General features: G+C 37.7%; 1 protein-coding gene across 1 annotated transcript in view; it reads left to right on the forward strand.

Annotated features, from left to right (window-relative positions):
- Positions 1-27,792, forward strand: part of Smpx (small muscle protein X-linked) — a 129,321-nt gene that overhangs the window by 55,203 nt on the left and 46,326 nt on the right. The window contains exons 2-4 of the mRNA XM_005334815.4: positions 16,732-16,866; positions 18,107-18,294; positions 21,972-22,028. Coding sequence (XP_005334872.1) covers positions 21,990-22,028 — 39 coding nt within the window. The 5' untranslated portion in view covers positions 16,732-16,866; positions 18,107-18,294; positions 21,972-21,989. The remainder of the gene's footprint in view (positions 1-16,731; positions 16,867-18,106; positions 18,295-21,971; positions 22,029-27,792) is intronic.

Genomic DNA, 27,792 nt, shown 5'->3' on the forward strand with positions numbered 1-27,792 from the left:
TCACATGGCTATGGCTTCAGTGTTCAGATGATCACAGATACCACTGTGGGATCAATCCAATACCAACTAATATTTGTTTTTCAATTGGTTTTTCACTGCTATATATTTGTTATATTCAAAGAGTAAATGCTAACTGAAACCTGCCTTGGCTCTAATGCAGCTGTTCCAGAGTTATGTTTCAGTATTTGTGTGGGCTACATTCATAACACACTTTGTAAGAGCTTAATATAAATTCTTGGAACTCAGATAATGCCTCTGTGTCTATTAAAAGAAGTTAGAACTTTGGGATTTAAGATGAGGTTGCTTGGCAATAATAAAACAGATTAAAGGGATGGGGGGATTGTGGCTAAGTGGTAGAGCACTTGCCTAGCACATGTGGTTCAATTATCAGCACCACATAAAAATAAATTAAAAAATAAATAAAATAAAGGTATTGTGTTCATCTATACCTAAAACACTAGTTTTTTTTTTTTTTTTTTTAAAAAAACAACCTTTAAGGGGGCTGGGGATGTGGCTCAAGCGGTAGCGCCCTCCCCTGGCATGCGTGCGGCCCAGGTTCGATCCTCAGCACCACATACAAACAAAGATGTTGTGTCCGCCGAGAACTAAAAAAATAAATAAATATTAAAATTCTCTCTCTCTCTCTCTCTCTCTCTCTCTCTATCATCTCTCTCTCTCTTAAAAAAAAAAAACTTTAAAAAAACCAGATTCAAGCAAGTCACCTTAACATGAAGCAATTCTTTCTTCTAGAAGATATTTTGTCAAAATTTAAGGAAAAAAATGTTTCATTTTTTTAAATGGAAAAAAGCAAGTCACCACCTTGTGAAATACATTTTTTCATTTATAAAAGGAAATTTTCATTTCTAAGAACTCAATCAAATTGAAAGTAATAAATAGTAAGTATATGTTACTTTATTGTTGGAAGAGTTGAAAACATACCATCCTGTGTTTTTCACAATATCTTAAAGAATTTATTTTAAATGAAGATGGTCTTTTTTTAAAATGCAAAAACAGCAGAAAGAAGACACAGGGGGAATTGAGTGACCTAGAGAATGTCTTCATGACTCTGTATATCAAAGTTAGATCATCATTTCTTTAATTTCTCTTTTTAGATGTGGGTCTCACCATGTTTCCCAGAAGACCTCAAACTCCTGGGTTCAAGAAATCCTCCTGCCTCAGCCTCTAAGTAGTTGGGACTACATGTGCACCCCATCCTACCCAGATAATCTCTTGTTGTACAAGGAAAATAGTAAATATTATAGCCTTTGAAGGCCAGGTCATTTCTGTTTCAACAACTTTACTCTGCCTTTCTAACTTTATTTTTATAGGCATAGGCAGCAGACTATAGTTTGCTAACCATTGCTATATATTATTAGGGAGATTATTATGATCAAGTCATAAATATTGAATATTGAAATAAATCAAGTTGTAAATATTGAAAATCAAATTTAGTGCTTTATTGCTTTTTAAATAATTTCACATATATTTTCTATTGAATCACTCCAGGGGAAATGAACATTGTCGGAGACCCTCTATCAATCTGTGAATTTCTTTCTTTTTTTTTTTAAGAGAGAGTGACAGATGGGGGGGAAGAGAGAATTTTTAATATTTATTTTTTAGTTTTCGGCAGACACAATATCTTTGTATGTGGTGCTGAGGATTGAACCTGGGCCGCACGCATGCCAGGCGAGCGCGCAATCACTTGAGCCACATCCCCAGCCCCAATCTGTGAGTTTCTTGAAGACATATTTCATAGTCTTTTCTCCAGTGCCTAGGAGTGTTAGTAAATTGAATCAGTGCATTTCCTATAAACTCAATGTACTTACTGTATTTCCTTGCATATGCCACTTTCCCTGTCTCAAAGATACATTTTATCCTTCCTTGCAGCTGTTCTCTTGACCCTTATACATATTAGGAATCTTCCATATTTATGCTGAATTATTTATAGATACTCCAGTTGACATAAAAATAGGGTGGAGTAAATAACTTTCCCCCCTCACTGGCCTGTGAGGATCAACCACATTAAGTATCCATCACCAGACACTTAGAAAGGAAAAAGGACTATCTACATGATGGGCACAGTGGACAAAGAAGGAAAAGAGAATCCCTTGTTCCTCTATTTCCCTAAGACAGGATGTTCTTTTGGTCTGGCCATTCCATTGTGATAGAAGTGGCAGGAAAGGTTGATATGCTATTGAATACTTTTGGACCAGCTATGATTGCTGATGGTTCTTATTCTGAGTCATTTACTTCTATGCAGGAAGCATGTAAGGTTGCTAAATTGGATCTCAAATTATCATCTAAACAAGAAGATAAATACTTCATGGGTCTCCATGTTACCTCACTATGTCTTCCTATTTTTTGCCTTTGTGTTTCATTGACAGACATGACCACACTATTTTACAGCTCTTTCTATAAGGAGTTAGTTCTTTAGGGGTGTGGATTTTCCTGTGAGTGTATATTGTTTTCACTGTTCATTTAGAAATATGTTGTAATTTCAATTTTTATTTTTATTCAATCCTTAAGTTATTTAAATGAATATTTTAGAGTTTCTCCAGTTGTTCTACTTCTTTCTTTTTGTTGTTATTTTCTAGTGTTTCAGCATCTGGATCAGAAACTGGAATATACAACTTAATTTTTATTAAGACATAATATCTGTACATCATTATGGAGTATTTTGGTAACTTGATACATATATATGATGTATAATAATCAAGTCAGATTTTTCATTTTCTGCCTTTTCAAACTTTGATCATTTTATGTTGGGTATTTTATATTCTTCTGTTCTTGTCATTTTGAAATATACCATAGATTGTCTTAAGTAATAGTTTTCCTACTGTTCTATTGAATAGCCAGAATTAATTCCTCATCTCTATGTTTTGATGCTCTTATTGAACTTCTTTCTATCCTCCTGTTCCCCCCATCTTTCTCAGTCTCCAGTGAGTCCTCTTTCAGTCCATTCTTCTATGAGCTTGATTTATTAGTTTCCCAAATGAGTAAGAACATATAGTGTTTGTCTTTCTGTGTCTGGCTTATTTCATTCAACATATTACCCTTCAGTTCCACCCATGTTACTGCAGACAACAGAAGTTCATTTTCTATTTTTACTACTGGAGATTGAATCCAGGTTGCTTTAATACTGAGCTTTTGAGATAAGGGCTTTTTTTTCAATTTTTAAAAAATCTCATTTATTTTTTTCAATTTATTCTTTTTAGTTATGATATAACACCGAGATCCACCCTGACATAATTGCAAAAGCATGGAACCCAACCTGCTCCAATTCAGTCCCCAGCACTTGTCCTCCTCCACCCCTCTTCAATCCTTACAGCTTACTTTTTTAAAAAAATTAAATTCATATTCTGTGGATAAACCCAATGCCAGGACCCACCATGCCACATCTGCACATACAAAAGTTTGGTCAGATTTAATCCACTGTTCTTACCTTTTCCTATCTCTTCTTCCTCCTCCTTGATCCCCTTTGTCTACTCTACTGATCTTTCCTCTATTTTGATGAAATTCCCTCACCTTCTCTCTCTCTCTCTCTCTCTCTCTCTCTCTCTCTCTCTCTCTCTCTCTCTCTCATAAATATTGAAAATTGAAATAAATCAAGTTGTAAATATTGAAAAATTAATTTGGTGCTTTATTACTTTTTAAATAATTTCTATTGGATCACTCCAGATTTCAACTCCTCTTTTATTTTCAATTAACTTCCGAATAGCAGTAAAAACATTTGAACTTGGACTTTTTGGGACTGGTTTATTTTACTTAGCATGTTAGTATCCATTTCCATCTATTTACCAGCAAATGACATAATGTTGAGACAGAGTCTTGCTAAGTTACTGAGGCTGGCCTCAGACTTGTAATCCTCCTGTCTTAGCTTCCTGAGTCACTGGGAATACAGTCGTGCATCACTACACATGGCTCATTCTTTTTATGGCTGAATAATTTTCCATTTTGTGTGAGTGTGCCACATTTTCTTTATTTATTCATCCACTGCTGGGCATCTAGATTGATTCTACATTTTAGCTATTGTGAATAATAATGCAATAAACATGGGAGATGCAAGTATCTTTTTGGTAAAATGATGTCATCTCCTTTGGATATATACACAGCATTAGAATTGCTAGATAATATGGCAGTTCTACTTTTAATCTTTGGAGGCACCTCCTTAGTGGCCTCTTTAGTGACCATACTAATTTACATTCCCACCAAAAGTATATGAATTTCTATTTTTCCACATCCTTGCCAGCATATTTTTTTGATGATAGCCATTCTAACTTAGATGAAATAGTACTCATCATGATTTTGATTTGCATTTCCTCAATGATTAGTGATCCTGAGCACTTTTTCATATACTTGTCAGCCATTTGTATGTTTTCTTTTGAGAAATGTCTATTTCTTTAGCCCATTTTAAAATTATTTGGCTTTTGGTGTATAGCTTTTTGAGTTTCTTATATATTCTGGATAGTAATCACTTGTCAGATGAATAGTTTGCAAATATTTTCTTCCATTCTTTGGTTGTCTCTTAATCCTATTGATTAGTAGAATATACAACTTCTAGGCTGGATGCAGTGGTGCATACCTGTAATCCCAGTGGCTCAGGAGATGGAGGCAGGAGGATTGTGAGTACAAAGCTAGCCTCAGCAATTTAGCGAGGCTCTAAGCAACTCAGTGAGACTCTGTCTCTAATAAAATACAAAATAGAGCTAGGGATGTGGTTGAGTGCCCCTGAGTTCAATCCCTGGTACCCATCCTTCTCCCCCCAAAATATACAACTTCTAAATTTGGGAATTTGAAGATTTTTTGGTATCACAATACCTTAAACATTTTTTGCAAATGTTTCATGGCGATAACAAATGAACATTGAATTGAAATTTTATGTTTGTGTTTATACAGATATAGATATGTAAAAGATATGAATATAAAATATATAATACTGTCCATATACACATATTGAATTATGTATAATTGTGTTTGCATATATTCAATGAAGTTTAATAACTGTAATATTAAAATATTTTATATCTATTTTTGGCTAGATATTTTTCAAATTTGGAAGAAGTTCTTTTTATGGTTTTTATTGGTGCATTATAATTATACATAATAGTGGGATTCAATGTGAAATATTCATACATGCACATAACATAGTTTAATCAGTCTCATTCTCCACTACCTCCCCTTTCCCTTCCCTTCTCCTTCCTCCCAATCCCCTTCTTTATTGGTTTCTATTCTTTCATGAGGTCCTTTCAAAACTTGTTTTTTGTATTATTAAACAATATTTTGTGGAAGGCCATGAATTTGGACTAAGCAATCACATGGGGCTTGACAGACCAAACCAATATAGAGTTCAAACACACTCAGTGAGCTTTGGTTGGTTCCAGGAGGTCCTGTGGTTAATTAACTAAGCTGTAAACAATTAACTAAGCTGTAAACAATTAACTAGTTAAGCTGTAACCAATTTACTGGTTAATTGACTAGACTATAAACAATTAAGTTGTTTTCTATTTCTCACTTCTGTTTTGCTATAAATGCTATCTGATCATGTTGTTGACTGGAGTTCTCAGAACCTGCCTGATTTTTAAATTGTCTTTGTTTTGCTTTGGTCAATTAAACTCTACTAAATTTGAATAGTCTAAGGAATTTTCCCTTTAACAGTATTTTTTTGGGGGGTGGTTATAGGGGATTGAACTCAGGGGCACTTGACCACCGAACCACATCCCTAGCCCTATTTTGTATTTTACTTAGAGATAGGATCTTACTGAGTCGCTTAGCAACTCACTTTTGCTGAGGCTGGCTTTGAACTTGCCATCCTCCTGTGTTAGCCTCCGGAGCTGGGATTATAAACTGGGATTAAAAGCATATGCCACTGAACCTGGCCTTTTAATGGTATTTACAGAAGTCTCCAAAGTATATATTTTGACAAAATGTTGTCAGTACTTAGAGATTTATGAATGATATATTTTGATGGCTTGCATTTTTATAAAACATACTTAGAGATATTTTAAAAATTCTTGTCTATAATAAATGAATCAGAGATAATAAGACTGGTATTATACACTATTCAGTATTAACAAAAAATGTTACATGTTCAGATAAAAATTGATTCTGACCTCACTTTACATTGTTGACCACAAACCCTAATTAGGCACCAAGAATAGCTTACTAAATCCAGTGCCAATTGTCCCTCCCTCCCTTTAAGAGGGCTATTTTAATGCTTCTCAAAAGTCCCAAATCATGTTTGCCTTACATTCAAAAAGTCCTGGACTCAATCCTCAGCACCACAAACAAACAACTTCAAAATCTCTTTCCACTCCTCACTATTGGCTGACAACCTTGCTTCTTGTTTCAGCAAAAAGAGTCTTGGTCAGAAGAGCACGTCTTTGCCCTCCCACTGGCAAGCAGCCCCACCTGCTTGCCTCTGTACCCACACACCATGCCCACTCCTGACATCATGGATCAGTTGCACATCCTTTGCTCTTGTGGAGGCCAGCCTGCCATCTGCCACTGCCTGTCCCCATGTAAATTAGATCCTTAAGGCTCTTGGTTGCTCAGGGGCTGGGTATGGCTGTGACAAGTGTCCTCTCTCCTCTGTCAATGTCCCATTCCCTTTGGGATCATTACAGCCTCAGCCCTCAAAGATGATACACTATTTTTGGTCTTAAAATAAGACTTCTTTAACCATGTCCAGCTGTTGTCTCCATTTATCTGCCACCCTGAGTCAGCTACTTCCCCATCTTGTCTTCTTCATCCTTCATTACATCTTTCAGTACAATTCCACCTGCCCCACCATTAAGGGCACAATGACTCTATATGTTGCCAAGACCAATGTTTAACTCTTTGTTGATTTATCAGCAGTATTTGACATGGTTGATCACACCTCCTTTCTGGAAGCCTTCCATTTGGGTTCTTGTATTCATTTACCTCCCAGTCTCTTTCTATCCCTCTGCCTAAATTGTGATAAAATACACCTAACATAAAATTTTCTTTCTTTTCTTCTTTCTTCCTTCTCTCTCTTTTTCTTTCTTTTCCTTCCTTCCTTCCTTCCTTCCTTCCTTCCTTCCTTCCTTCCTTCCTTCCTTCCTTCCTTCCTTCCTTTCTTTCTTTCTTTCTTTCTTTCTTTCTTTCTTTCTTTCTTCACTACAGATAGAACCCAGAAGGGCTTTCACCTCTGAGCCACATCTCTAGTCTTTATTTTTTTGTGTAGAGACAGGGTCTTGCTGACTTGTTTATGGCCTCACCAAGTTGCTGAGGCTGGCTTTGAATTTGCAATCCTCCTGCCTCAGTCTCCCAAGTTGCTAGGATTATGGATGTGTGCCACCACACCCAGCAAAATGTATCATTTTAAATGTTTTTAAGGGTACAGTTCAGTGGCATGAACTACATTTACGTTGCTGTGCGGCCATCACCACTATCCATTTACAGAACTCAAACTCTGTACCTATGAAATACCAAGTCCCACTCCCCTCACTTCTCAGTCTCTCCTTGACTTCTAAATGTTGCCCTGCTCTAGGGCTCAGCCTGTTGACACCATCTCTGCTCTAGTTCCACTTCTTCTCTAGGTGATCTATTTCATCTGAACCTCTGGTATTAAATACCATTTCCACAGTGGTGATCCCCCAATTTGGATCACAGCCTAGACTACTTTCCTGAACTTCACATTGAGATACCCATATTGTCTGATAGCTCTATTTAGAGATCTAATAGGCATCATAAACATAATATTTTCCAAACCAAATTTTGTTTTTTATCCCCAAACCTGCTTCTCCCCTAGCATTCCTACTCCAGTAGTTCCTACCTCACTATTCTCTGACTCCCTGAGACTTAGAGCTAGGAGTTCATTCAATAAAAGACCCAAGAGGGCAAGGATTCCTGTTTTGTCCACTGAGGTATCTCTAGTGCCTAGAACTGTACCTGGCACAGAGAAGCTTCTGTAAGATTCTATGTGATCTAATTTTGGCTACAGCTTTCCTTTCACTGTCTGGCTTGCTGCACTAAAGCCACTTGCTTCAGTGTGCCAAGCACATTCATACTTTGAATCTTTGTTGTTAGTATTTTTCAACTTGGTTCTGGGGTGATATCAAGACTATGAATCTAAGAGAAAGTTCTTAAGGAGAACTTTTACTCCCCTTTTACTCCCCTTCCCACACCAAATGTGATCTTCAAGGTAAACAGATACACAGAGGAGGCAAACCGGGCTATTACTTCCTAGGGCAATAACTCCAAACCATACTGCAATCACATGGACATCACAGAAAATTCCTTTACCCTTGTCAAGTTAACCTAAAAATTCAGTGTTCTTTTCTGATTTATATTTTATTTTCTGGTTCTAAGAATTGAACCAAGGGGTGCTGAACTACATTCTCAGTCTTTATGATCTCCCTGCCTCAGCTTCCTGAGCCACTAGGATTACAGGTGTGTGTCAACACATCTCGCTGTCTATCTATGACACACTTTAAGTTTAGGTTTTTATCCCTTTCTCTCTCTAGGAGGACCCAGTTATTTATGAGTTTATTGTGTTGTTTTAATTCATTGATTTATTTTTTAAAACAGACTTTATAGGGCAGGAAGGAAAGGAGAGTGAGAATTTACCCTTTATAATGTGTGGTGCAATTGTGATTTTCTCTGGTTTTATATATACTGACCTTGAGTAAAATTGAAATTGAGTAAAATTTTCACTCAAGGGCACACGGGCCACAGTGATGTTTCTGTAGTATTCCAGTTCTCTGGTGCATGTTACTGTTCCATCTACTATGTGTCACCAAAGGGACTGGAATTACCTCTTTTTTTTTTCTTTTTTGAAAAGAAGCCAGGTTATAGAGGTTTCATGTGACAAATCAGAAAAGCATAATTAAATATATTTATAGACTGCCAAAACCCTGTAGAAATATTCCATTTCACCACCCATTAGAAAATGACCAATGAGAACAGAAGTGCATTAATAGAATTTTGTGAGTCTGATCCAAATCGATTAGGCTTTTTGGAAACAAGATGTCAATCTAGTTAAGGGCAACTTTGCTGAGGCCCATATGCCATGATGGGCAGCTGTGCTAGGACAGATCATGATGGTGCACTGTCTGGTACTCCCCAGTCCCCCTTCCCCAATTTCTTATCTGCTCCTGGCTCTAGTGGGTGTCTATTTCCAATACCTTAGTTTTCTTTGGGAGGCCCACCCTAGGGGTTTTGGAGCATACCTTTCTAAGGTAAGGGGAGCCAGAAGCCCTGGGAATTTGTTCCCCTGGGCAGTACTTCATTAATGACTGGTGGACACAGGAGTATGACAGCCTCCACCACTTGGCCTGAGGTGTGATAATTCCATGGCATAACTTATGCTCCAGGTCTCCCATGTGGTGTCAGGTACAAGATAACTTCTGTGGGACTTGAGAAAGTGCCCTTGCTCGGGTTTTTCCTGGAAACACTTTCTAACAAATCACTTGTAAGGTTTCCAACCTCAGCTGTGCTTGCATTACTGTTGGGCAATCCTTTCAGCTCTTCCCTATTCCCTACACCTGATTTCTTTTTCAAGACCTTTAGAGAGTTGAGGCAGGTCACCAGGTGGCCTCTGTTCTCCCTGTTCCTACTTCCTCAGCCCTATGACTCTATGTTAGTCAGCTTCCATTACTCTAAAACATCCTTGAGATAATTGACTTATAAAGAGGAAAAATTTACTTTGACTTACAGTTTTAGAAGTTTTCAGTTCTTGTTCTCTTGGCCTCATTGCATTTGGGATTGTGGCGAGGCAGCTTACCACAGCAGGGACCATGTGGTAGAACAAGCTGTTTATCTCAAGGTGGATGTGAAACTGAGAGAAGGAGGAAGGGGAAGGCCCCGAGTCCCAATATCCCCTTCAAGGACACTTCTGCCCTCTAAGCTCCACATCTCAAAGCTTCCACAGCCTCCCATTAGTGCCACTCTGGAGATCAAGCCTACATTTAACACATGGGTGTTTCTGGGACATTTCAGATCCAAATTATAGCAGACCTTCATACAAGTTTTTGCCATCAGCTTTTCTACTTGAACACTTTCTCAGAGTTTCTACTTCTGGAGGCTGGATTTCATTCCCTCCTCTGAGCCTTAGTCACCAATGACCTCTTCTTACCCTCTATCATTTTCTTCACCTTGGCTTATAAACATGTTTAAATATTGCTCAGATTGAAATTTGGCATGGTTTTTTTTTTTTTTCCTTCATATTAGATATCTCCAAACCCGGCTACCCAGCTACCATCCTCTTTCTCTTTCTCTCTTTGACAGTAGATATTGCAAATGTTAAATAAGTGCTCTACCACTGAGTGACATCCCCAGCCCCCCTTTCTTTATTCTTAATCAGGAGTCTCAGAAGGGACACGTCCACTTACTGCCTCAATTCTTCATTCATTTCACAACCCATAGTAACCTACCTGTTTTTTTTAATATAGTCATACAACAAGGATTTATTGAAAATCATGCACAAGGCTCTGAAAGATTCCAGGCAATACCATTCCCTTTCTATTCTAAATTCTGGAATGTAAAATGAATGAAGTCCCTTCGAATTGTGTGCTGTGGTGCCCCTCACAGAAGCAATTTGCTTTTATGAAATAAAAAGAAAGGATTTATTTATTATGAAGGGAGACAAAGAACCTGTGAAAGAGGTAACAACATACTTTGCCTAATTCTTAGTTATTAAGTTATTATTTCCATAATGCCATTCTCCAATGTGGCAGATATCATGGATGTGTCATCCTGGAACCACCCTGTCCCTAAGGGAACAGCACTTCATTGTACTACAAGGAACAGCTTCCATCTCCTCCAACCCCAACATGTCAGAAGGTGAAGGGAGCTAGCTTATTCTTATTGGGCTCCAGATTCCTGCAACAGAAACCATTATAGAGAAGACGCTGGTCCAACCTCAGTATCTCAGCTCTACTTCCAGCCATAGAGGGGGTTGGTGTGTGATTCAAACCCAACCAGAGTCAATCTTTGGGATTTTTCAGCTTGAAACTATGACTATAAGGTCTTATTGCCTCTCATGAACAAGCAGGACAATGTAAGTCACAAGGTGCTGGTAGCCATAGTTCCTGCCTCCTGAGAAAGCCAGGATGAAAGGGACATGACCAATCAGCAGAGAGAAGCAGAAAGAGGAGGGAAGGGAGACCTGCTGGATTGAGGCTCCAAGGCCTCCAGAACTGTGACCTGTTTTTTGAAAAGCTTCCACAATCAATTGAAACTCTTCTGAGGTCAGCAATGACTTTTTTTTTTTTTTTTTGTACCAGGAATTAAACTCAGGGGCACTTAACCACTGAGCCATATCCCCAGCCTTTTATATATTTTATTTAGAGACAGGGTCTCACTAAGTTGCTTAGGGCCTCTCTGAGTTGCTGAGGCTGGCTTTGAGCTTGCCATCTTTCTGCTTCAACCTCCGAGCTGCTGGAATTACAGGTGTGCACCACTGCACCTGATAGCAATGACCTTTTAATTCTTCATGTCTCCAAGGATATAGAAGGAAGAACTAACTCTAACTCAGACTCAGTCTTTCCCATTATACATTAACAACATGAATTATGGTTATGACCTCAAAAGGTGTGAGGATTTCTCCTTAGCAGAAAAACAGGCAATTCTTTAGTAGACACTAGCTGGATGTCCTCAAATCTAATTAAGTTCAGATGCATATACCTGGAGATAGTTTCAGATCCTATAGGTTGAGGGCTCAGTCCCCAAGATGCCTCCCCAACCTGTTCCACTGTAAATGCTAGTCAAAAGCCTCAGGTTATTTTAACCTGTGTTTCTGGCCAAACGGCTACAAATCAAAGCTCCCACAGTCCCCTCTTCAGATTCAACTAACTTGCTTGAGTGGCCCCCACAACTCGAGGAAACTTAGGTTTACTGGTTTATTGTTAATGGTATTTTAACAAGACAGATGAAGGGAAGCACAGGGTAAAGAATGACAGGTGTGTGGAGCTTCCATGCCCTCTGGGAACATCACCTTTTAGGGAACTCCATGTGTTCAGCTATCCAGAAGCTTTCTGAACCCTATTCTTTTCAGTTTTTATGAAGATTTTATTGCATAGCTATGATTACTAATAGAGTGAGTGGGAAAACCCAGCAAAACTTGTCTATTCAGATACTTCTTTGCCTTTCTGTGCAGCAATCCTGCCCCCCTGGGTATGGGGCAGGAACCCTCTGGAACAAGGAGGGTCTTCTGACCTACTATCAGTTGAGGTAGGTCAGAGTCATGAGCCAGATCCATGGATGAAGTCCCAAATACGTATATCCTATATCACAATGCTCTGCCTTATGAGTATACTATGTGCCAAGCCCAATGTCAAAACTTATGATGTGTATCTCATTGTTGCTGCTACCTTAACTCCTCCCCCAATGCACCAGTTCCCTTAAATTTCATGGTCCAAGCCTGAAACTTAAGAGACACCTGCCATTCCTCTTTCCCATTCTACCATATTCCAGCCCATTAGCAAGGAACTTTTAACTCAATTACTAAAATACATTCTGAATCTCTCTTTGTTCAGGTCACCATAACCTCTAGCCTTTTCATCATTTTATCCACTTGTTCTAGCATAATCCATTTATTATAGCAGTAGTGAGGTCATTAAAATGTAAACCAGGCAACTCCACTGCTTAAAACCTTCCAAGGATTCCCATTACACTTAGAATAAAACCAGTACTTCTTGCCAAAATGGCCTACAAAGCCTCACTAGCCACTTTCTTGCTCACCTCATCTCATGCCACTCTCATCTATGCTCAGGCCATATTGTATTTCTTTTGAGTTCTGAGAACACATATATGTTTCCATCTCAGGGCCTTTGTACATGTGGCCTCTGCTGCCTGGAATGTCCTTTTCCTCAGTTCCTTCTCATCATATCAATTTCAGTTTTCTTGGAGAGATGCCTCTCATACCACCACTCCTCCCTCTCCCCCATTATTCTCTTCCTTAGTATTTGTTTTCATATAACTTAGTAGAATTTATAATTATCCATTTATTAGTTTACTTAGCTTTGTCTGCCCTTTTTCCCAGTGATAAGCTCTGAGAACAGGGACATACTCAGCCTCATTTATTGTTTTCTCCCCAGAACAGTAGGAATGGAACAGTGCCTACACTTAATAGAGGTTCAGGTCATTCAGCTCAAACATTTCCTTCTTGGTGAAGCACTCAGCCCCATGGGAGAAATAGGTCACCTTCCTCTGGAGTCCTATAGCAGTTTGTATAGTTACTTTCCCAATGGCACACACAGCTTACAATTATGTTATTATTTACTTGTTTGTCTCCTGCACCAGACTGTGGCAAATAGGTTCCTAGAATACAAAACTACATTTTATTTACTTTGAAACATTCAGCATCTATCGAACTGCCTGAATTATAGTAGGTGTAATAAAATATGTGATGAATGAATGAATAAAATGTTATTATCATGATAAAGGGTGACTAAAAGCATTGAGAGGTAGATGTCGGCAATTTCTCTGAGGACAGAGGAGCAGAGCATGTTTTTGGAGATGGAGGTCTGAATTCACTTCTGAGGCTAGATAGTCCTTTTATTTTGGAAAGAAAATACTTTTGGGGAAAAAAGCTATTGAACTACACAAAGGTGAAACAAAGGTCTCCTTTCAAAATGGTAGTTTGAAGGCAAGGAAATGCTAAAATGCTCTGCATAATTGTATAAAAATGATTTTCCTTGTGAGTGGAAATTATAACTCTATGCAGTATTTCTTTTTAGGAAAAAAAAATTTTTCCTCTCCGTGGGTACCTGTGGAAATAAGCTAAATTCTAAGGAGAGAGACATACATATGGCTAGTGCATCATACCACAGAACCAAGTTCTAAGGAGAGAAGTGGCTTGTCTCATGTGATACAGATAATACTCAGCTTTGACTTTTTATTTTTGATTTTGCCACTGTCTTGTTATCACAAATCTTTAATGAATTTTTACTCAATGTTATAATCTTGTGTGAGTTGTACTTTTGGAAACAAAGGGTCTGAATTTACACTGGGACAAGGGAAAGGGGTAGTTTAGGAGGAGCAGGCTTCAAACTGTAAGAGAAATTGTATGGAGCCAGAGCATTAGTAAGGAGATATGTGGCCACTGAGCTGATTTCTGAAACATATGACCCTTAATTCTTGGGCATTCTGAAAAATGCTTGGGAATGGGTACCTGACAAAACATGGGCTTTCTATGATCAAGAGGGGCATCAAGGCAATTGACAATAAATATATAAAGAAAAGGTAAAAGTAAAAATCTTCCATATTGGGAAGAAAAAACTAAGACTGTCTTTATTCACACATTATATGCTCTTATATAAAGAAAATCTACCAAAAAAATCCCTACTAGAATGAAGAAATGAGTTCAGCAATGTTGCAGAATATAAGATCAATATATAAAACAAATTTTATTTCTATATGCTAACAATGTGGAATCCAAAAATGAAATTAAGAAAGGAATTCCACCTCCAATAGCAATGAAAAGAATAAAATACTTAAAATATATTTAACAAAAGGAGTGCACTTGTACACTGAGAACTATAAAATAGAATCATTATTGAAATAAATTTCAAAAGACTGAAGTAAATGGAAAGACAGCTCATGTTTATGCATTGAAAGATTTAATCTTGTTAAGATGGCAATGCTACCTGAATCAATCTACAAGTTCAATGCAAACTCTTTAAAAAATTCCAGCTTTTTTTTTTTCCCTTCTAGACTTGGTAAGCTAACTCTAAAATTCATATGGAAACACAATGGACTCAGAATAGACAAAATTAGCTTGCAAAAGAAGAAAACTGTTGGGTTATATGGTATCTCTGTGTTTAATCTTTTTAAAAAATATTTTTAAATTGTAGATGGACACAATACCTTTATTTAATTTATTTATTTTTATGTGGTGCTGAGGATGGAACCCAGGGCTTCACACATGCAAGGAGAGCGCTTTACCACTGAGCCACAACCCCAGCCCTCTGTGTTTAATCTTTTTAGGAACTGCTGAACTCTTCCAACTTTGGAAAGTACCATTGTACTTTCCAACCAGTAGTGTATGAGGGGTGCTTATTTCTCCACAAAAAATTTGTCTTGTTGGTCTTTTTCATTATAGCCACTGAGCCACATACTGGGGATATATCTATGAAGTGATATATAGGTACCACAAAATAGTGGTTAAGATATTTAAGTCATATTATTATTTAGCTACAAATGCAGTTAAGAAGACCAGAACACATGAAAATAACTTATCTAGTTGTAGAATTGTTGGACAACATACCTTTAGTGAGAGCAATCTTTCCAGAAATTATCTGTAATATTATACAAATCTAGACTATAAAAATGACAAATATCTTCATGTTGTTGGATTTTTATTTGTTATGATCCATAATACCAAATGTATATCTTGCTGAATGCAAAGAAACTGTGGAAGTTAATAATTGATTAACTATAAGGTGATAATAATATTGCATTACTCTTTGCAGAGAGAAATGGGGTTATAGACATGGGAGAGGGTAAAACAGGAAGCAACAACAATATTGATAAAAATAAAGATCCAAAATTATTCTTGGTCCCTATCATTCATCTGACCACAAATATCCATATTTATCCTGTTAGTAAATTTAATGAAGTCAGTATTCTAACCTTCTTGTCATTAAAGGCCACTGGCCCTGGGTAGATGGGTAGTGCCATTACCAGATGAACATACAGAGAAGTACAACCAATTACTCAATCAGAATTAGTCTATCCCATTAGTCAGATTGCATCAATATTGCAATATATTTATTGTTAAAAACTGATTATACTTTCTAAGATAAAATGACCTATAATTTATAAAATTTTGGTACAACTGTGATAGATGTTATGGAAATTAAAAAAGTTATGGTTGTAGATGGACAGCATGCCTTTATTTGTTTTAGTTTTTATGCAGTGCTAAGGATTGAACCCAGTGCCTCACACATGCTAGGCAAGTGCTCTGCCACCGAGCTACAGCCGCATCCCTTATGGAAATTTTTGAATTATTTTCTGCCCAAACTGGTGGGGACAAGTATCAAGTGGGAAGAGTGGGCTACATTTGCACAACTAGTCTTTTTTGGGGGGTAGGGCAGTGTTGGGGATAGAACCTGGGGTTTTCTGCATGCTAGGCAAACCCTCTATCACTGAGCTACACCTCCAGCCCTCACACCAGTCTTTTTAAAGGTGTCAGCATCAGCCAGGGAATGAAACTTGAAACTTTTCTGGATTACAAATGAGCATTGATTTGATCATAGTTGCAGTGTCAAAATTCCAATTTAACATAGAAGTAGATATTATGGAAAAATAAAGTGTTTTCATAGATCATAGCTAGGTTCTTTTTCATAGTCCCATCTCCAAGCTGATTATTCTTTATTATTTTTTCTTTTGTCTACCAAGTGGTCACTGAGGTAGGACTGTGGCAAAATGTGTAGGCTGACTGCAGGGCAGGGTATCCAAATGGCTCATTGTTGTTGGTCCATGGAGTGACAACATCTTTGGTGCAGTAAAGAGCTCTGAACACACAGGTGTAGCCAAACATCTGGACAAATATTCAAGTGCTCCTTATATTTTCTTCTCCAGTGTATAAATAACTCACTTTTGACACTATATAATCTTAAAGCATGATGTCTAAATTGAAATTTAAAGACACAATTTTTTTGAAATAGTATATGAATAATAGAAGTCAATGGTGAACCCCAAACTAAAATAAATCCCAATAATCTGATGACCCCCTAAACTCCCAGAAAATTGTTTTTCTCTTTGCAGGCCTGAAAACAAAGCCAACTGCTTCTATTTGGAATGCACTCAGCTACAGGGAACAGAAACTTGATTTAAGGGGCTCACAGAAACTGAAGTTTCTTTCCTTCACCTAACAAGAAGATTAGTGGGTGATGGTTGCTGGTAAGAGTTCTGTGGCTCAATCATGCCATCAAGGCCTCAGACATAGGGTTCATTTTCATTTAGTGGGTAGATTTTAAGTCTGTATACTCTGTCAATTATTTCTACTGAAGGACAGTTTTTTATTTAAAATTTTTTTAATTAAAGCATTATAGTTATACATAGTAGTTAGGTTCATCTCAACAAATTAATACATTCATGGAATTCTATTTCAGTTAATGTCCTCCCCTTTTCTTTCCCTCTTTCCTCTCCTCATTGTCCTTTCTCTACTGATCTTCCTTTTGCTGGTCTATTTATTTATATTTTGATTGGTTCTTTCTACCTATACATAAAGGTGAAATTCGCTGTGGCATATTTATATATGCACATAGCATGATTTTTAAGAATTTATTCCATATTTCCTACCCTTTCCCATCCCTTTTCCCTCTTAATCTCCTTCTTCTGCTCTACTGATCTTCCCTGTATCTTTATGATATCCCATCTTCCCTTCCTTCTTTTGAAGGTAAGTTTTATATAAAGCTAATTTCAAAGACTGGAGAAGTTAAAAAAATGAAAAGTCGTGTGCCTTAGGGTTTGGTGTGGTCTGTTTAAAAATGTTTTCCTTGGTACCTGGTCCTGGCTCTTGTCATACTGAGACACTTCATCTTTGTTTTCTTTGTTCTATTCTGTTGTCTCCTTTGCTTTGGGGGTCAAAGTTAATGCCCCCAGTAGAGGCAGTGAAGCAGAGGAACAAGGACTATGGCCTGTCCCTCCTTTAACCATTTTTGTCCTACAAAAAGACAATGTCATACAGTTCAATGCAATAGTTTAAATATAATTTGGTGACTATTGAATACTGATTATTTAAAAAAAATCAAAACTTTAATAACTCCCAAGTGGCCAAGCCAGAATAAAAACACTGACATCAGTACCCTAGCTGCTTCCCCCAAATTTTATTAAATGCTCCTCATCTTCTGGCCTCCAGGTAATAAAGCTAAAGATAGCCTTTTCCTACTTTTTGAAGTTTTCTATACCTCCTTAGAATTTGTGAGAAAATATAATCAGCCTCTCTGGAAGATTAGGAGGGCAGTAAGATACCATAGCCACCTCCCGGCTGACATTTGAGCCCTGCTTCCCGCCTGGTCAATCCTTTTGGAGGCAGCCAGAGTATGGCTTGTATCAAACTCTATATTTAGGAAGAACAACTGTGAGCTATGACAGGAATTCTCTTTAACACTTAGCCTTAAACTGAGTTCCCCTCCAGCCCCGAGCAGCTCTCTGTACCGGGAGAGGCACAGAGCACTCGAGCTATTTCAGCCACATGAAAAGCATCAGAATTGAGATCGCAGCTCAGAGGACACCGGGCGTCCCTTCCACCCTCCAAGGAGCTTTGTATTCTTGCACCTGGCTGCCTGGGACTTTCCTCTGGCATTAAACAAATACAGAAAGCAGGTAAGCAGAAGGACCAGCTCTGCTGGCAACTGGGCTTTCTGAAGGAAATGTCCTTGATACCTAACTTGATGTAACTACTTATAACTTTGTAGGCTTGTAACCAGTGGGGGTAGTTTCTTTGTCAACTCCCTGTTCACTGATGGTGTTGCTGCTTATTTTATACATTGTTTATGCATATGTGTGTGAGGGGTGTGCTGAAAGAATATTGAACTAGAGGTATTTTTCATCGATAGGGATGTTAGTAAAATGTTCACAATCCAGATATGATAACTGTGACCTTGAACCTGGATGGTCAGCATTACAGTCAGCCAGCTGTAGACTGATTTGGACTCAAAGCTGAGAATTAATCAGGAGAACTGGGAGCAAAGAAAAGCTATAATGCTAGTTTTCTGATTTACCTAAATCCGCATTATTGACAGAGTTGTTACACAGTACAAGTTTGAATGCTTTTCTCATTTCCCTAAGTGCCAAGCTTACTCTTAATGATAAAGTTCTATTAATATCTGTGTGTAGATAGAAACTTCTTTTCAAGAGCTTCACTGTGATCAGTTTTCCTGTAACTTCTATCAGTGAAGAGGGCAGTTCTTACTGTCCCCATCTATACGGGTACCAGATTTCAAGGCATGGGACTATAGAGTCTCTTCCCTCCCATTGTATTTAAAACAGAGTGAATAAGGAGTCAGTTCAGACAGCTGAACATCTTTCTACACCCTTCTCAGGAATTATTTTTAGCTGTAGGACAGAAGATAATTCCCTTTGAGATGGAGCTTTATCCATTTACTTGACCTTTCGAAAGAACAAACAAAGCTCTTCTTTCCAAATATTGATTTTCCTCTGAATCCTTTCTTATTAAATTAGTGATATTAATGTTGACCAATTTTTAGTAATTCAAGGAGTTTTATTTAGAAGTTAGATATTAAGTGCTGTCCAATCAAAACCAACCGGGGTATATATTGTACATGACTCAGCATACAGACCATTAAAAGTCCCTACTGACTTGCAGAACTGCCAGGAAAACTCAACTGCACTCAGTTGGCAAACATTTCCATTATACTATAGGCTTTGTAAAAGTCAATATATGCCTGTCAAACTTTCAATGTTTTCAAATTTTAGCCAGAGCCAGGAGACAGACACAGTAATTGAGTATTGTAAAGAGTACCTCTCTGGATGAAAAGCTCTGGCCCCGATGGGAGTAGAAAGTGTACCTAAGGCATAGCTTTCTTTTTTGGTCCCGGGAGGAAGCATGCAGATGAAGAGGGAAGGTGCATCCTATACTCTACTTCCCTGATGGAGGTGAATACAGGGCCAGGGAAACAGCTAGGGAACACGGTCTATTTTTATTCATTAGTGTGCTTTGCCCTGATTTCTCTGCAAATAATGAGGACAGCAGGAACTGCTGCTGAACTGATTTACACAAATGTTCTCTAGCCTGTTTGTGAGGAACAAGAGCTGGGAGCTAACCAACTTTTTCTATAGGTGTCTCTATTCAATATTGATATGGATGTTTAGAAGAGATTTGTATATAAATCAGAATATACCAAAACTCTAAGGAAGGTAAGGCCCACCCATTTGTTAGGCTAAGTTTCTCCCCCCAAAAAACACAGCAGGCCAGTAGTTGTTGTTATCGCCAGTGAAAAAAAAACAAAATCAGCTTATCAAAGAAAAAAAAATCAATGCAGTATAAATGACACAACTATCCATAGCTTGGTTTTTGTTTCATTTTACATTCCAACATGCTATTGTAATAACAAAGAAATTTCCTAATTCCCATGTTTTAAATTGATGTAAAATAACTTTTCAAAAGTTCCCAAATGATAGTAGTTAAACTTTAGTTGTACACACTCAGAGAAAACTATGCTGAGATATTTAAAATCCTCTGAGAATTCTTTGCATGACTTCTACCAGCTTTTGAGGAATGGAAACGTTAAAAATTAAGTCACTACACTTTTCACTTTGGCATTGAGCTATGTGCCCTAGATCCAAAAATTAAAAATGATTCATTTTCCTTTGACACTGAAGGAAAGACAGTACTCTTTTTGAAACAAATCATAGGGCAAAATGTATCCCTATTGTTCATTTTGGTTTTGCTATTTAATTTTTTAACCATATTAAAAATAACTACCTACACCTTTATGCACGGAGGCTGTATCCATGTAATTCTAAAGCATTTGGGTAAAACTTTTATAAAAAGTCTCATCATTTTCATGTATATAGCTACAAAAACTCTACCTGGATATACTAATTTTAAAAATATGTAATTGTTTAACTTCACATATTAGAGCCTAAGACTTTGAAGATCTGAAAAAAACAACAACCTAAGTTATTCACAGAGTTCTTAGATCTTTTATCTCTACAGGTGTTGAGGAACATCTGTCCATCAATTCTCTGTACTTAAGGCTGCATATCAGTAATAACAATCACAAATCATTAGCTGTGGACAGTGCCAGTAAAACAATAAATACTTGCATCATGCTTTAACATTCGCAGGGCCTTCCCAGCAGCATTATGTGTTTTGAATGTTACTACAACCTGTGAGGCAGGTAAATTTTAAGGAAGGGGAAATGAGCCTAGAAATGTTGAGCAACATTGCCCAGGTCACATAGGACTTGTGGCAAATGCCAATACTGTTTCCTGTGTCACTTATTTACATGTTAACATGTGTGTTTAAACCAGTCAATAGACAGAACGCAATCAACCTGTTTTATAGTTTAGGTTTAGAACACAGAGTGCTTTTCATTCAATGAATTTTTTAACTTTTCACTTGGTCCTGTTCTTGTTTAATAAATGAAGCTATAAAAATAAGCCAGAGCTGGGTTATTATTTCCTGTTCCTTCAGCCCCAGTAAACAGCCTAGTCCCCAAATATGCTCCAGTTACACTGCCCTAAGGAAGGTCTCTAAAGTCAGTGTTGAAAGAATGAAATAGTCCTCTGGGAATGAAGCAGTTCTACATCTTGGGTATCTGATCTGACATGGTCACTGAAGTCCTACTTGCCTTCTGAGATCGTTGAAAGCAAAGAACATGAGCAAGGCCTAATTAGCTGCCTGTGTTCACAGAGCCTGAGCTCTGTATGAGCACCCTGCAGAGGGCCTGAGGAACATAAGGCAGTGCTGGGGTGTGGGGTGATGAAGCTGTAGCCCAGGTTCTCAGAGTACCTCCCAAGAGCTGGGAGAAGAGACGTGTGCACAGTGGGGATGTAGCACAGGCCATTTGTCTTTGGGTGTTCAACAAACAGCAGGTGCTCTCAATGGACTGACTAGCCGCCCTGGCAACAATGAATTCAGATCAAAAGTTCAGCTTCAAGTGGAGAGCCGCTGAAGCCTGAACAAAGGTGTTTTATTCCCACCACCTCTGTGCTTTGCTGCTCTTGGCAGAGGGTCAGGAGGGCAGGGAAGGAGATGATAGGGCCTTTCAAGTTTCTGATCCCCTATCATTAGCATCAGGGGCGAGGCATCTCAGCATTTCTCCTCCTGAATGATTTATTGGGGCACTCTAGTGTTCCCTCTCCCCAAGGCTTTCAGAAGGAGGGTCTCTAAGTAACTTTGGAAATTGAGACTGAAAGAATATATGGCCTGTGAAAGAGGTGGCTGCCCAGTTGAATCATGAGTTAAATTTGAATTTATCAAGACTAAGAATCTGAATGCCGCCACATCTAACAGTTTCTTACTTATTTTTTAGGACTAAGACTGCCTGAATATGTCGAAACAGCCAGTTTCCAATGTCAGAGCCATCCAGGTAAGTAGGTGTGTTTGTATTTTAACATCAGCTCTGTGACTTCTAGTGTGATCGTTTAAGTCATACTGCGATTGTTCACCTCTAACTGATGTGAACAAAAGAAAGTTTCTCTTGGTAAGGCTCCTGAAGGACAATTGAGAAACGAAGTAAGACCGGTAAGCACAAAAGATAAAATAAAAGCTATTTTTGTTTAATTGTTCTGGATTATAAAGACAATCAAATTTTATAAATGAGAATTAAATTATCTTCTACAAAAATATAGTGTGTTCACAATAGCCTATTATATGCTTTTTGAAGAACTAGAAGAGATTTGCTCAAAGGCTCCATAAAGAAAGCAATGATAAGGAGAGGAAAATGCTAATTGCTCTGATTTGATCAGTGCACATTGCATACATGTATTGTTATAAAATAGCATATTGTTGAAATATCATACTGTACTCTATAAATCTTTATTACTATTAAATGTTAATTTAAAAATGTAGCATGCTTTTTGATATGCATGTTTTATATGCTCAACAATAGAGATAGAATGTTCAGTTTCCATTTTCATATCCAATTGCTATATGGATATATCAGTGGGTCAAGTTTGTTGATGCCTCTGTTTCAAATACATCTTTTAAAGCTGGGAGTGTAGTTCAGTGGTAGAGCACAAGCTTTGTATGTGGGAGGCCCTGGGTTCAATCCTCAGCATAAAATCAAATAAAATATATCTTTCTTTAAAAAATACCCTTTTATAATCAAGTGTTCTTCCCATGGCTTGTTTATTTTATTTATTTATTTTTATTTTTGGTTATTTATTTTTTAAAATTCATATGTTATTAGCTTTCCTCATGCCATCTCAGTAAACAAATTCTTTGGTTGTTTAAATTGACTTAGTATCACCCACAAAAATGGGAAAGAGAAGCAGGCATTTTGAAACAAAAACACAATTATGAAAATAACTTTCAGTATTTGTTTTTATTCAACACTTAATTTGCTATTTCTCTTAAGTATTCTGTGTTTGATTGTCAAATGGCTCCCACTCAGAGAATTGGTTACAATGATTTATTGTAAAATTCCTTCTTTTCATCAACATGGAACCCATCTCTGCTTTCTCCAAATGAATATATTTTCTTTCTGGACTTTTTCTGAATGTGTGAGGGCATGTGGCAGTTGAAGAATGTGTGATGTACCATCATGGCATAAACACAGTCACCAACAGTTGACTGTGTTTTGGAAGGGCATGCACGTGGCCAGGCTGTGACTACATCATTGAGGGTTTTAGAAATCCTGGCACACACCAGTGATGGACGTGGGTGGAGGGACAGATCTTTCTTTACTTGTCATGACTAATGCATATTCTTAAATTGGTGGGGTTCTTAAGTGGCAGGATATATGACAACCTTTGGAAACCTGTCACTTAGTAAGCCACCAAGGAGGGGCCTATGTATTTGGCAAGGATTCCATTCCAAATTGTGACATTCAGTCCTCTGGTGTCTACCTAGTGGGACCCTGACATCCTGACAGTAGCAGTGGAAATTATTTTGTCTCTCAGAACTTGGATATAATTGAGCTTTAGAATCTTCTCTTCCACATGTAAGCAGTTAGTAATATGTGCTCTGAAATCAGATTGCTGAGGTCCTTCATCTGTCTTGTGCTGGCATAGGGTCATAGGAAAGTAACTGTACCCTGTTCTTTCTCTGTACCTCCACTCCCACATTTTTAAAATGGGGATGATAATAGTACTCACCATCTAGGGCTATATGTATAAGATGCTGAAAACAGCACAATATACACTAGCTGAAGATCAACCATTATTATAGTTATGATCTTTCAGGAGTGTTTTATGTAAGTTATGAGCAATAATACCATTGGATCACTTCGCTTAAAGCTTCAAAGTGCTAAACATAAAATTTCCTTTTTATTTTGTAGGACACAAAACCATAATCTTCTCTTGGGCTACTTTTGCTTCTCTTTCATTTAAAGCTGAAAGCATGATTTGTCTTCTCTCAGTGCTCCCTGGTCTCACTCAACTCTACACTGAAAATTCACCAGTATTTCATTTACTAATTTTGACCTTGATATATTTTTAGACCTATCATATTTAAAAAGCTACTATCGACTATTCTCAGTAGCTGTTATTATGCTGCATTACAAAAAAATCCATCCACTTTACCAACAAGGGCAATACAGTCGTTCCTTATGGTGTGGTGTTACCTCGTTCAATATATTTTATGCCACACAAAAAGCCCAGTTTAACGTACCTTCATTTTCTTGTGGCTAAATTGGATCAGTACTACCTAATATTTTCTATCATTTTTGTATTAACCTTAAGTAGGATGCATTAAATAAAATATAAAAATGGTTACACTGTACAAAGTAGTTTATAGTAGGGATATTTTCTAGGTTACAGTCTTCTCTGGAACAAATAAAAACCCTGATTGATGAAGGAATACCCTCATTGTGTAAATGCCATTCAAAGGTCTTAAATGTTCTACTCAATACACTCTAGTCACTTTTTATTAGAACCTTATTTCCAATCCAGTTCACTGGTTGTTTCCTGGGTACATATTGTGGACCAGGTACTGTGCTAAGTGTAGGGTATACAAAGATGCATTCATATCTGATTCCTATATTTGAGAAACTCATAGACTCCTACTTAATAGCTACACGACTTTGGGTAAGTTTATTTTTTGTCCTCTTTGTGCCTCAGTTTCCTCATCTGTCAATAAGGGAATTAATAATAGTGTCTATCTCAAGGTTTCTGGGAGGGTAAATTGAATTAATCAAATTTAATACATGTAAATGCTTAGGCCATTGCCTGGGTCATTGTAATTGTTTAAGAAAGAGCTTTTATTATCAATGATAATCATCAATCATTATAATTATCTAGTTCATGACTACACTTTTAAAAAATTTTTTTTAGTTGTAGATGGGCACAATATCTTTTTTAAAATTCATTTTTTGGGCACAATATCTTTATTTGTTTATTTTTATGCGATGCTGAGGATTGAACCCAGTGCCTCATGTGTGTGAGGCAAGCACTCTATCATTGAGCCACACCCCCAGCCCAAACAGTGGCAGATTTTTTTTTTTTGTGTGTGTGTGTGGTGCTAGGGGTTGAACCCAGGGCCTTGTGCTGCAGGCAGGCACTCTACCAACTGAGCTATATCCCCAGCCCTCATCATCTAGTTCAATAGTACTCAAAATGTGTCCTTTGGAAACCAGTTTTATGAGATATTGTTAATTAAATGAAAGGCTTCTATCATTAAATGTTTGAAAAAATTTATCAGAGTCAATAACTTGAAAATAGCATCATATTATTTCCAGGAAGGTGGTAACATATACAATGTTTTCTAAACATATTGGACCTCTTCAATGAGTATCTTGCTGTATAGTGTTTGGCAGAGCAAATGTCTAGAAACAATGATTGGGGTCTCTACTTTGTTTGGCTTGGTTAAACTTAAGCTACTTTCAGCCTTGCTTGTAACAGGCAGGCAGATCAGGAACTGAGTTATTGCACCTGTGTTAGAAAACATTGCATCAAACAGTTGCAAACCTCTTAGCTTACCTTTCTGTAAAATGGGGACAATATGTTACTTAACATGGTTGTTATAATGCAAAATGCAAAATCATGTATGGCAAGCACCTGATTTATAGTACACACATTTCTTAAGAGATGGCTCTTTACATGAAGTAATACATGGAATGGCTTTGCTTTCTCTTCAAGTGGCTCTATCTCCTCCAAGTACTAGAATAAGAGGGAGACCAGAACTAGATTCACCCTTAGAAGAAATGGACAAATTGTCTTTCACATCCATACTGAAGAAGAGAAGGCCTTTGAATTTTGTGGAGATTTTAAGTATACCCTTCTTTCACATGGTTTTAACTAAGTCTCAGCAAGGGAGCATAAAAATAGCTTGAAGGAATCAGTTGATTCTTTCATAGCCTGGACAGGGCTTTTGTCTCTTAAACAGCTGATAAAGTTCTGTTTCAGAGGTTGGCAAACCTTTTCTGAAAAGGACCACATAGTAAATATTTTATGCTTTGGGGTTGTTTGGTCTGTTCCAATTACTCAACTCCATTGTTATACCACAAAGCAGCCATAGGCAATACAAACATAGGTGTGTTTCAGTGAAATTTTATTTGAAAATCAGGTGGTGGTCTGAATTTGCCCAGTGGATTGTAGTTTTCCAACCACAGTTTTAGACTCTCCAGGCTGTTTGTTATTCCCCATTGTTGATGGGAATGGAGCTGTGACCAAGGTAACATCAGCACATTTGGGACACTAAGTCCACTCCCTTCCAACGAAAGAATTTGACATGACAGGTGGTGGGGAAAGCTAGAGCTGCTGGGAAATCTAATCCCATCAGAGATCTGCTTTGCGACTTTCTCTAATGAGACCAAATGACACCAGCTACTGGTAGCACCTGCTTGTCCTTCTTCTTCTTCCAAAACATACCCCCTTTTGGAAATATCACAGGCCTCCCAGGGTCTCATTCATACAGAGCCAATCTTCTCTGGGTTGTCACTGGTCATTTCTCTCTATTGTTTACCAAAGTAGCTATTATTTTTCCTCTCCCAGGAGATCTGAGAGCTCATGGCTGACTGGAAAAGAGTCCTGTGCCCTAGTCTTAGCTCTGCAGTGTGACTTCACCCCCCCTGACCCTTGTAATCTGCAAAGGGAAGGTGTTGTGTTAAATGACCACTAAGCCTCTGACCAGCTTCTAATAGTCTGTGAATTTCTTGAGAATAACTTCCAAGGTTTATTATTGGGATGACAGTAATAACTACAGTTATTCTGGGTTTCCTATGTTTTTGGCATAGTGCAACAGAATTTTTGTGGATCATAACACTAGGTTAGGAGATATGAAACAATGCACCCAGGATCACATAGCTTGCAAGTAGGAGAGTCAGACCTGAACTCAGTGGTCCAGTGCAATCCCAAAGGTCATGTTTGGAACCACTGTGCCCATTCTTGTTAGTTATCATCCCCACCCTTGGCATAGAGCACAAGACTGGGTGTGTGGCTGTGGATCATCTCAAGGGTGATTGGAAGTGCCAAGGCTACTTGAGCAACAATTACCATTTTATGGATGCTGGGTGCCTGCTTTTTTTTTTTTTAAAGAATTCAACTCTCTTTCAGAAATGGTGTCAGGATTTCAGTGGAGAAGCTAATAGCTGACACCAATTAAAGTCATGTTAAAGGCAAGTTGGCTTAGAGTGAAAAGTACAAAATAAAGGGACTCAGTGACAAACATGGTCTTGAAATACAAGCAACCACCGCCACTGAATTACTACCTCTGGCTTAATCAACTCAATCTAGCTGCTTGTGAAACTAACTCCAACTCTTTCATCATACATTCAAAGGAATGATTCTGTGAGTCCTTCATGTGTGGCTTCTTACTATAGGTTTCCATTGCTATTCAGTCTGCATAGAGAACAGAATATTTTGACACCCCACATTTTAATGTTTCTTTTCCTTCTCCATCCATAATCATTGCTCTTCCACTCTTAATTGCCCAGGGCATAAAGAAATAACAGTCTCTGTGGAAGCCCCAAATACACACAGACAAGATTCCAAGTATATGATAGTTTTTGATACAAAGGAAGAGACTATCATCATCATTGATTAAACTAAAAATCATAATAATTATATATGCCTTCCTTCAATATTTTATTTAAATTTAAAACAGTAACTTTCATTTGTCATTTGTTTTAATGTAGATATAAAGCCCTTTCTTTGATCATGTATATACTATTTCTTTCTTACAAAAACCATTCC

The sequence above is a fragment of the Ictidomys tridecemlineatus genome, chromosome X, assembly GCF_052094955.1.
Source record: "Ictidomys tridecemlineatus isolate mIctTri1 chromosome X, mIctTri1.hap1, whole genome shotgun sequence".
NCBI classification, from domain to species: Eukaryota; Metazoa; Chordata; class Mammalia; order Rodentia; family Sciuridae; genus Ictidomys; species Ictidomys tridecemlineatus.